The 10,416-nt window shown below is 35.4% G+C and overlaps 1 protein-coding gene across 1 annotated transcript in view; it reads right to left on the reverse strand.

The window, feature by feature from the left end:
* The window catches only part of OLA1 (Obg like ATPase 1), an 86,425-nt gene that overhangs the window by 34,960 nt on the left and 41,049 nt on the right, over nt 1–10,416 (reverse strand). The window contains exons 3-4 of the mRNA XM_010164454.1: nt 5,268–5,348; nt 4,921–5,018 (exon numbers count right to left, since the gene is read on the reverse strand). Coding sequence (XP_010162756.1) covers nt 4,921–5,018; nt 5,268–5,348 — 179 coding nt within the window. The remainder of the gene's footprint in view (nt 1–4,920; nt 5,019–5,267; nt 5,349–10,416) is intronic.

Raw genomic sequence — 10,416 nt, forward strand, 5'->3', positions numbered from 1 at the left:
ACTAAGATTCTTAAATACACATATCCTGATGCTGCTTGTTAAATCATATTTTGCTGTACGGTATGTCACATTAATATTACCATTTCTATTAAATTTTGGGTGTTTTTTTTGTTTTTAAAATGTCTTTTTGAAAGGTCTCAAACCAAAATGGAGGTAAAATGCTAAGGAAGAACTTTCACTCCAATTTTTTTTTTTTTGTTTAACAAAGAGATCAAATATTTATTGCTAACAAATTTAAGAAGAGTCTGTACAAAAACAGTATCTCCAAGACTTCTCTAAAATCAGACATTATTTAAGGGTGGAAAGGGAGGTTTGGGAGCATAGGGTTTTTTTGTTGTTGAGTTTCTTTTAGGTTTTCTGTTCTTTTCTTAGGAGTTCTTAATAGGCAGGCATACTGGAGCCATGGAAGCTTTCTGGGTAACATCTCTTCTGTCACCGTTCTCTCCCTCTACCAGCAGCTGTATATTACCTTGCTGTTTTGCTAAGACAGTGAACACACAACTATTAGATCTGTTCTACCACTGGCCACGAACTCACAGAAATACAACCAAGAACACTAAGTCTCCATTTACCACTGGATAGTAACTTTCTTTCCTAACTAGTTTAAAAGCGAAAGACTGAGTGAAGCAGATTAATTCAAAGCCTATTGAGTCTTCCTTGTACTTTACCCTTGATATTTCTTTCTTCATGTCAGATTGCCCCACTCCCCCCTTTTTTTTAATATTTGGAACATCTGAAGCAATATGGAAACAATGAATAGAAAAGGATTATTCACTCTTATACTACAAGATCTAAGGAGCATCAAATGAAATTATGATGTGGCAGATCTAAAACAAGCATAAGGAAATACTTCTCCATATAGCACATAGTTAAACTGTGGAAGTCCTTGCTCCAGGATATTGGGATGCCAAAAGTATACTTGGGTTGAAAAGGTCAATGGCTAAATTCATAGAATAAAAATCAGTCAAAAAATATTAACCACAAGTATATAGTATCTGGCTTAGTCAGTTCTACAATAACAGATTGCAAGAAGCTGGATGCATACACTCTGTTTGCTTAGTCTGTTCCTATACTTTTCCTTGGACATCTGTTAGCGGCCTGTCAGAAACATGACACCAGAAAACACAGACCTTTCATCTGACCTAATTACGCCTCTGCTAGCTTAAGAACACTAAAAATGCTATAAAAATTAATGGGGGAAAGGTTATTTATTATGACATATAAACCATGTTTCTAAATACACAGGAGCAAGATACTTCAAGAGAGATACCCTATCCCATCAACACCTAACTTATTTTTGTTAACAGAAGGTCTACCATAACATTTTGAGAAACAACCCCTTGAAAATAATGCTAACACACATTTGGATAGTCAACAAGTCTGAAATATATTAGAGAAAATTATGTTCAAAAATCTGTATCAAGCCTCAGATGACTTAGTTACAATGCTACAGATATTGGAAAATCTTTAGCAGCATAATCAGCTCTTTAAATTACAGTCTACGTATAGGATCAAAAAAATTCACTTCTTTACACCCGAGAAGTTGAGTCAAAAGATCAGCTTTGACACATACAGTATTCCTGGTGCTCACTACAAAGAATCAGTCCAAAACACCAGACAGTAGGTTACGCATGGTCCACTACATCCGCTCATTAGTTAGCTCCACATCTTTCATAACTGGAATCCATATTATGACCTGCTAAAAACATTCTTTTTAGCAAGACTAAAATGTAAAACTTTAATTAGGTAAAGGCCTGATAAATCTCATGTCCTGGATTTATGGGACATCCTGTGACTCAGAAAGCAGTTTTAATTGAAAATTAATAGGCTTATTTAGAATGTTTTCATGGTAAAACCCAAATACATGTATACCATGTTAAGGTACTAGACCTACATAACAACCACTAGGAATTATTAAAAGAAGGGATTAAGTATTCATTTAGAGCACAGCCATATGTAGTAAGAATGGTTTCAGTGGATTCCCCCATACAACATCACGATTACTGTCATCTGATCATAACACAAGTGCGACTAACACAGCTGCCATGTCAGCTTCTCTTCAGGGGCTAGGTCTTAATCATAAATCAACTGAATGACTAATTCAACATTGTTAAAACCAGCAAGTAACTACTTGGAGCCATTCCAGTTTTTACATCTTTCAAAAGGTCAATACACCTACTCAAAACACACAATAGTCCTATCTTTCACAGTGTTTTCTTCTTTTCTTGGATTGAAAAATAACATGTTAGCACTTAAATGTAAGTGTGTTTTACCTAACATTTAAAATGTTCATTAATTCTGAAAGAGTGACCCAGTAAAACAAAGACAATTTTAGTTTTCCTCTTTACCCACAGTCAAAAAGCCTCTCCCCTCCTTTGCTGTTTCAAACACTTTTATAGTTGTAAAAGTCTTATGAAAAGATTTTACTGCTGTTTCCTGCATTAAGCTTATTTTTGTTATATTATGAATTAAGCTCAGAAATAAACTTTTTCAAGTTGAACGACTAGTATAAATGTGGCTTCCATTTCAAATATGAACCTCTACCCCTCAAAATAATAACAAAATATCACAAATTAAGTGGCATCTAACAGTAAAATATATTCTAATCATTTACATCTGCTTGCACCACACAAATGACAAAAGCCTACCGTTAGCATCCTTCATAGAAAACATTTATTCTGCTCTTAAATATAAAAGCTATGTTGCATGAACTGAGGATTTAAAGCTGTGTCAGAGTGGCTGAATGAAAGAAAATGGCAATCTTTCTGGTTCTAGTAGATGCCTTTCCCTATCACACAATGTTTCCCACTCATAAATACATGACAAATACTTCCTCAATCATTTTTTACGAGCAGGGATGCACAGGGGGTAGTCAATGGCTAGCTTGAGGGAAAATAGGAACAGCAGGAGGCAGAAACTGTACTGAAAATGGCTATGTGGTAAATTCTCTTCTGGAACATCACTCAGCTACCCAGGCTTTGATCTTTCAGCTACAATTACACTCACATTCACGAGATCGGCGCATACTTTTTAAAAAAATTAATTGGAATAGAAACAGCTAAACCACTTTATTATATGACCCCTCAACTCAAACATCTGATTTTTTACAAATTAAAAATTGCAATTTATACAAAGATTTGCTTTCAGTTGGGTTTAACTATGTCATCATCACAACAAGTCTCACAAAAAACATGGGGTGACTGGCGACAGCTAAATCACAGACTGGCGTCTCCTAAGTAGTCTGTCTACCATTAGGGTCTGGGAAATGGTGTTTACTGTACAATTAGAGCCAGTGAACTCTACCTGCAATCATCCAAATACAGGTGCGAGGATCCTTTTTTGGATAGGGAAACAGACTCATCCATTTTCACATAAACTTCCACATCTGTACTGTTATAGCAAACCTTAGGAAACCTCAACATTTGCACTTAGAAAAAAATATCACCTGACAATAACAGAGTAAATACTACTAACCTGATTTTAAAGACTTCCTTGGGAAGAACCACTTATAATGTTTAAATTGTCATACACAAAAAACATTCAAGGAAGACATAAATTAACTCAAAATTATAAAATCTGGTCAAATATGAAAAGCTTACATTATTACATCAGTCACCAAGTTTATTCCAAAGCCTGTGTTTTGGGCTGAGAGGGTTTGCTATGAAATAGGTTAAATTTTGTTCTATAATACTAACACAAAAATGTCTTGGAGTATCAAAAGGACAGTTTTAGTTGCAGTAATTTCACAGAATTTATTCTAATGATTTATTGGAGTTAACCATCTGACATTAATTATTGTTTTGGCTTCCAGTCTATGAATGTTTATTTTTCAGTTTAAAGCCTTCTCACTCTTTGATATCATATGGAAATGAGAAATTTTAATGGAAAATTGAAACCATGTGCATCTAAGTACTTAATGAAGTACAGGGAGAAACAGAGGGTGTACTTTAGGAGAATTCAGATACTCTGCTTTAGATACTTTTGATTTGTTTGGATGAGTTACACGCATATATCTGTTCACAAACATAAGTTTATACATCTTCAAAGTATCTCACAAGTACTTGTTTAAAGATCTGAATACTAAGAAAAGGTCTGTTGCTTGGTTAATTTTTTTTTTTTAAACTAAATACTACTGCTACAGATTTTTCATCATATACTACTTAATCTGTTCTCTCCTCCACAAACCAAATATTCAACCCATCTAGAGCTGCCAATGACATGCTAAATGCTGTACTTAACAGCGGAATCCCACCATATGTCTACCATGTTAGGACTGGGTCTTAATCCAGTTCACTGAATGTCTGATAGATTGATTTCGTAACCATCACGTACTTAAGTCATAATATTGATGTCAGGAATACTTGACTAAAAACCTGAGCTGTTTGTGGCATTAAAGCCCATCAAAAGAGGCCTGTAAACCATAAGCAAAGTGTAAGCAGTGGCAAGGAAGACAGGCACCCAACTGCAAACAGAAGAGTACTGTTAAAATGTGCAGTTTTGCCACAGTTTGAAAGATTTCTGTGCAACTCACATAGCTTTAGTCCTCTGGCATTCAATTCATTCCTTTGTAATGAAAAAGATGTTGTTCAATCAGCATTATATAACATGACAAATCTATATGTTTATTTAAATCAGGACATCTAAATCAAATCTATTTTCTTAACAGTTAATGGACTTATGTAAAAACTTAAGGAAGGAAAGCACTATTCATTTCCGTTCTGTACTTTCAGGGTTTCGCCATATGCATTGTCTCTAAGCAGCAAATCAATGGGAGCATAACAAGTAACAAAAGTGCAATATCAGGTTTTTTTTCCTATTTTAATCAATATCTTTGGTGATCTTAATGCACAAGGAATTATTCACCACTGAAAAATGTTAATCAGAAACATATATTTAGATATTTAACCTGAGCACACTCACCACTTGTTTTTCTTTCTAATGTAGTCTTTTTCAGAGAGGTTAACCAAGTAGATCATCGGTTTTGAAGTAAAAAACAAATGTTTGTTCAAAACATCAATCTAGAAGAGAAAAACATAGGAGGAAAATTTTAAAAACAAGTTATACCAACTTGAGCTAATTTTATGACCATTTTCCTCATGGCATGTCTGAGAAGGCAACAGAATTAAAGTGTAGTATATAGATCACTGATAAACACAGAATGGGCTAATAAATTTAATATTCAATACATTATGAATATGAAAACAAAAAAAGACAGTAACAGGTAGCAAAATTAGAAGTCAATTCATGGGATGATATTTATAGCCTACCTCTTTGTCATTCCAATCATGATAGAAGCGGACAGCTTTCTTTTCATCTATTACCCAGGTCTTGATTTTGCACATTACATCCTATGCAAGATCATGAAAAAAGAAGTCAAAAACTCAGCTGGATATCAGACCATTCTTTTCCATAATCAAGGCATGTACATATTAAGACTCAAAACGTACACACAAATTAAAAATTAGATAATACCTTTTAAAAACAATTTTTTAATCTCCCAGAAAAACAGAAATTACTGCTTTAAAAGTCACTACAGAGCAATATTGATTATTAAAGCAATACAAATCCCATAATTACCAAGTTAAATACACAATACTCAAGTATCATCTCTCGCCACCACGAAAATTAGCAGAGCTCACAAAATATATGTAAAAATGAGTACATTTTAGATTGCTTTTCAAACTCAGTAAGACGCAACATTTCAGCATCCAGCGGGAGAGACCACGTACAATATAAACATGCCATTAAGAAAAGGGAATGGGTGGGAAAAAACACAGCAAATATCTTTTTTTTTTTTTTTTTTAAATTGTGAGCAAAAGAAATTGAGCCTATTATTGATGATCCACCCTTCAAGAAATTAATTCAAATGGCCAAAGCCCTTTTTATTCCGCATTAATTTCTCGCCAACACCTTCTCCCTCCCCCCCAAAATGAAACCTGCCAAAGCCTCCATTACACAATGGCAAGAGCCTTGCACTGGTGACCTCCAACCAGCTGCATTCACTTTCAGAACATCTCTCTCGGCAGGAAATCTAAAGGCCTTTTAGTTAGCAAGCTAGTGTGCATTCAGAAGGAGTAACTGCAGGAAGAGCCCAATGTGCTTTGTTTCTCTGGCCTTTCTTCACAGAAAGATTAATCATCTGTGAAATGGAAACGGCAAACAGCAAGTGACACAAACTGAACCCTTCAAGCCTTTCCTCATCAGTTTTGTGGTCGTGAATCCGAAAGCTGCGTGTGGCATGGTTCTCCTTACAGGCAGGTGTTAATAAAAGGCTCTTGGGTCTGAAAGGTCAAACTTGGCTCTTCTAGGAGTAGTACATTTTAGACTCGCCTATTTTTTGTTGTAGATAATTTATGATCATGCTTTAAATAATGCATTTTTTAAGTAATAATTGACACAACTGAGAATTCAGAACTTTAAAATACAAGGAAAAATTCCCTAAAGCGTTGAGCACACATTTTTTGCGCTTAATGCTATGCAGTTGAAGTACATTTATAAACAACCACAAATAACATCAGTATTTACTACAGTCTTTTCTAGTCTTGTAGTTGCTTTAGTGAGAAACAAAGAAAAAGCTCTTCTAAATCTTCAGATCCTGATTTGAAACCCTCCAGGAACAGGACTCCCCACAGATTTTAACAAGGAAGGGGCAAGCTAAAACTTTTAATGAAATCTAACATGTTCTGCCTAAGAATAATCACTTTTACTCTCCTATAACTGAATTCCACTCATAAATGTTTAAAAGTGGCTAATATAACACCATTTCCTACAAGGAGAAGATCAAAGTGCTATATTACAAATGCATTATGATTAAAAAAGCACTGTGCAGCTTTGCTATTAACTGTTCTTTAAACCCTAAAAGGCTTCCCATAGATCTCACTTGGCACTGCATATACAACCTTTGACAAGTAATGTAGACCATTTTTATTCATTGCCTAAAATTGTAGGCAATTATGTGCGTCACACTGGCCACCTGCAAATTCTGAATGCCTGCTCCAGTTGTCAGAGCAAAAAACTAATGTCGGAGGGGATTAATCTAGGGGGAGAGAGTCCTCTTTAATGGCTCCAGCAGGTGAAATGGCCCAGCTGGTTACTGTGATGAGTGGCCAGAACAGCTTATGTAGAGACATGCAACAAGATTATACATAAAGAAGAAAACATTGGTACCATCTTATCTTTAACCCTATGTGCTTTTTATTTTTTAATTAACCAGTATAAACAAGATAAGGGAAGCAATTCTACTGATAGGTACTTTTCATTTAAGATCTTTATCCTTAGCTTTTGTTTAAATAGATATATAAAAATCAACACAACCTCCAAGATTCCTGTTTAGCAGTGAAGGAATTCAGATTACACACTATTTCAGGTTTTAAACTAATTCTGTAGGCACCTACCACATGGCTTTCGGCATTACTATTCCTCTCCAATAGCACCACATTACTGCATATAAATTGCAGTTGATAAAAATTGAGAGAAAAAACATTATAGCACAAGTTAACAAAGCCAATCTTTTAGGCTTAAGCAGCAGTTAAATGTTTTTTAATCACTCTATAAGGGTAGCTGCACAATGCGGAACCTCTAAAAATTTCAAGCATCAATGCAGCAAATAACATTTGCTCTTTCTAAAGCCTATCTAAGCACACAGTTGCCAATCAGAACTTCTCTTCCACACTCACCTGCTACCTCCAGAGACATATCTAAACCCATTTTGGCACAGACCTAATTTTTCAGAGTTCTCACTTAGGTACCGGACCTGATGCTGTTTGCAACTGTTGTTCTAAAGGAGTAATTACATGGCTAACGTCTGCAGGGAAGGCTGACCAACAACTGAAGATGCTGGGGAGAACTGACAGCTGTATATGCTTTCAGCTTTATTCTGGTTTTACAGAGAAGGTGGGAAAGTATTGAAAAAACTTTCTTTAGAGAGAAGGATAGAAATATATAAGCAAATACAGCATTTATGTCTATAAATGCTGGTGAGGCAGGAAGACAAAAAGAAAAAATTTGGAAATGGCTCAGACAAAGCCAAATTTTCCCTGATGGACTCTCTGGGCAGTCACACCACGCAGAGTGCAAGGCAGACAGTCCAGAAATGAAAAAAGGGACAGATGAACTCAGATTCCTTTGCATCAAAGGCGGTGTCCCGTTTAAATGGGATTTAATACGATCCCTTAACAAGAAAACATTAAATACCAACAATAATATGAGGAAAGGCAACTGCTTTCACATACTTCTTTTGCACTCAGCTGCCCCAATACTCTAAATGAACACACAAAAAGCAAAAAGCACATTTTCAGGTTATATCTCATGTAGCACTGTTTTTGACTGGTTTTTAATTCCTTCTATTTCGGCCTGGCGAAAGAGTATGAATTGACCTTTTTATCTTCACTATCATTGTAACAGTCATTTAAACACATTTAATCATTAATCTAGTTAACTCCAAAATGTTTAATAACAGAATACAGAGCAATGATCCACTTTGTTTCATTAGATCTGGCGCCGCCGGTTGCACAATTCGAGGTCAATCTGTCACCAGCAAAACAATCCACTACAAGAGGGGCATTCTCATTCTGTTTTTCAGCTAGCAACATTATAGCAAGCGACATTTTAAGAGTTGCCAAAAACCCCTCCAAAATCCAATTTACTTACAGTTGCCAAGGCGTATGAAATACAGCAAACTTCATGAATATCAAATACCATTGTTTTAAACATCAGTTAATTTCTGACTATATCCTTGGCAATATATTTAGCACATGTGAATACTTAGTATATTTAGCCATATGCGATACAGTGATTTTAATTTATGTCCTGCTCTCATTTTCCAAAGACAGCAAGTAGTCAACCCACAAATGCTAAGGAAGACTTTACCAGTATAAAATGCTATAAAGAAATGTATTTAAATTGCATTTAGGAGATTTATCAAGATACGCTCATGAGACACTACTATGTAGAAAAATGTGCATACATTAATAAACTCTCTGGATGGCTGATAGTAATAATGTGTGCCAATGCCAAATTCTTCTTACAGCATGAGGGACTAAACTGAAGCTTGGAAAACTAACTTGTCTACTTGGCATCAGAGAATCCTGAGTTTTTGTTGTGAATTAGCAGGGCATGTAATTAACTTCCGCAAATTTAATAAAGAAGTAAGCAGTTGTGAGGATTATCACTTCACACTTGAAAATGCAAGTGAATTCTCCATGATCCTGCAGGCAATGAAAAAGTCTCCACTACTACAGAGAGTAACTGTGAGTACAGCAGGCTTTTTTCTCCCTACTAAAGCAGATGTTTCTGAGAAGCATGGAATGTTTCTCAGCACCTTATTTGATCCCTTCAAAACTTCCAAATGTAGTTACTGAACCACTCCCTGTAAACACCTCAAAAGCAGTTAAATACAATTTATTAAAATGCGTCAATTGTCCAAAATTCTACCATTTTCACTGCTCTGCTCCTCAGAAAAGCTATAATGAGTACCTAAAACATTCCCTGTAGCTCTTAGTCAGCTCCTCTCATTTCATACAGGAGTCCAACAGCATAGCATATCAATAATGAAGGTAGTAGTGTATAATTAATATATTCAGACCTCCCTGAGAAATCTGGCTCAGTGATGTAAGGTATTTAATTCAAAAACCACTGCATACACTAAAAGGAGTCAACACCACCTAACCAGTAGATCTCAGAACATAACTGTAAATAGAATATCCAATGAGTGTGTTTCTGGTGGCACTCCAAACAAATTATTTGCATTTTGTTAGTTATCATCTTTCAGCACCAGCCTAAAAAAGACCATATTAATGACACAGATTCTGAGAATAGTAAATTACTAACAACATGAATCATGTGTATAGTGACCAGAACTGCTAGACAGATTTAGTGAAAGCAAATAAGGTTTTTCAATACTATAAATTCAAGTTCATAGACTTGCTGGGTGGGGACAAGAGGGTAGATACAGTATTTACCAGGTAGAGGACTTCCCCTTGCAAGAGTGACTGAGAAGACTTGAGGGCTGCAAGCAAGTGAACTGTGCCGTAACTAGAAGACTAATACAATCTTTGAGTATATAAATAGACTAATGTCCAATATTTCTACATTTATCTCTGCTGAAATACTGAAAAACTAGAGAAAAACAGAGGTTTTGAAAAAGTGCTTATACATGAAGACTCAAGTGTGCTTAAATCTGATGCTTCCATTCTTATTGCATTTCATATATATAATTAACAAAAAGTTCACATAGTACAGGGTTTTTCACACCAGTACACAGAAACCAAATGGCTGAAAGTTGAAGCTTGACAAATACAGACTGAAGCTGTATTTCTAAACAGTAAAGATAACTAATCACTGGCACAGCTTATGCAAGTTACAGTAATGTATCTCTAGCTAGAAAGTATTTAAATAAAGGTTATCTCCCCCCCCCCC

Source organism: Antrostomus carolinensis, unplaced genomic scaffold (genome assembly GCF_000700745.2).
Source record: "Antrostomus carolinensis isolate BGI_N321 unplaced genomic scaffold, ASM70074v2 scaffold9513, whole genome shotgun sequence".
Lineage (NCBI taxonomy): Eukaryota > Metazoa > Chordata > Aves > Caprimulgiformes > Caprimulgidae > Antrostomus > Antrostomus carolinensis.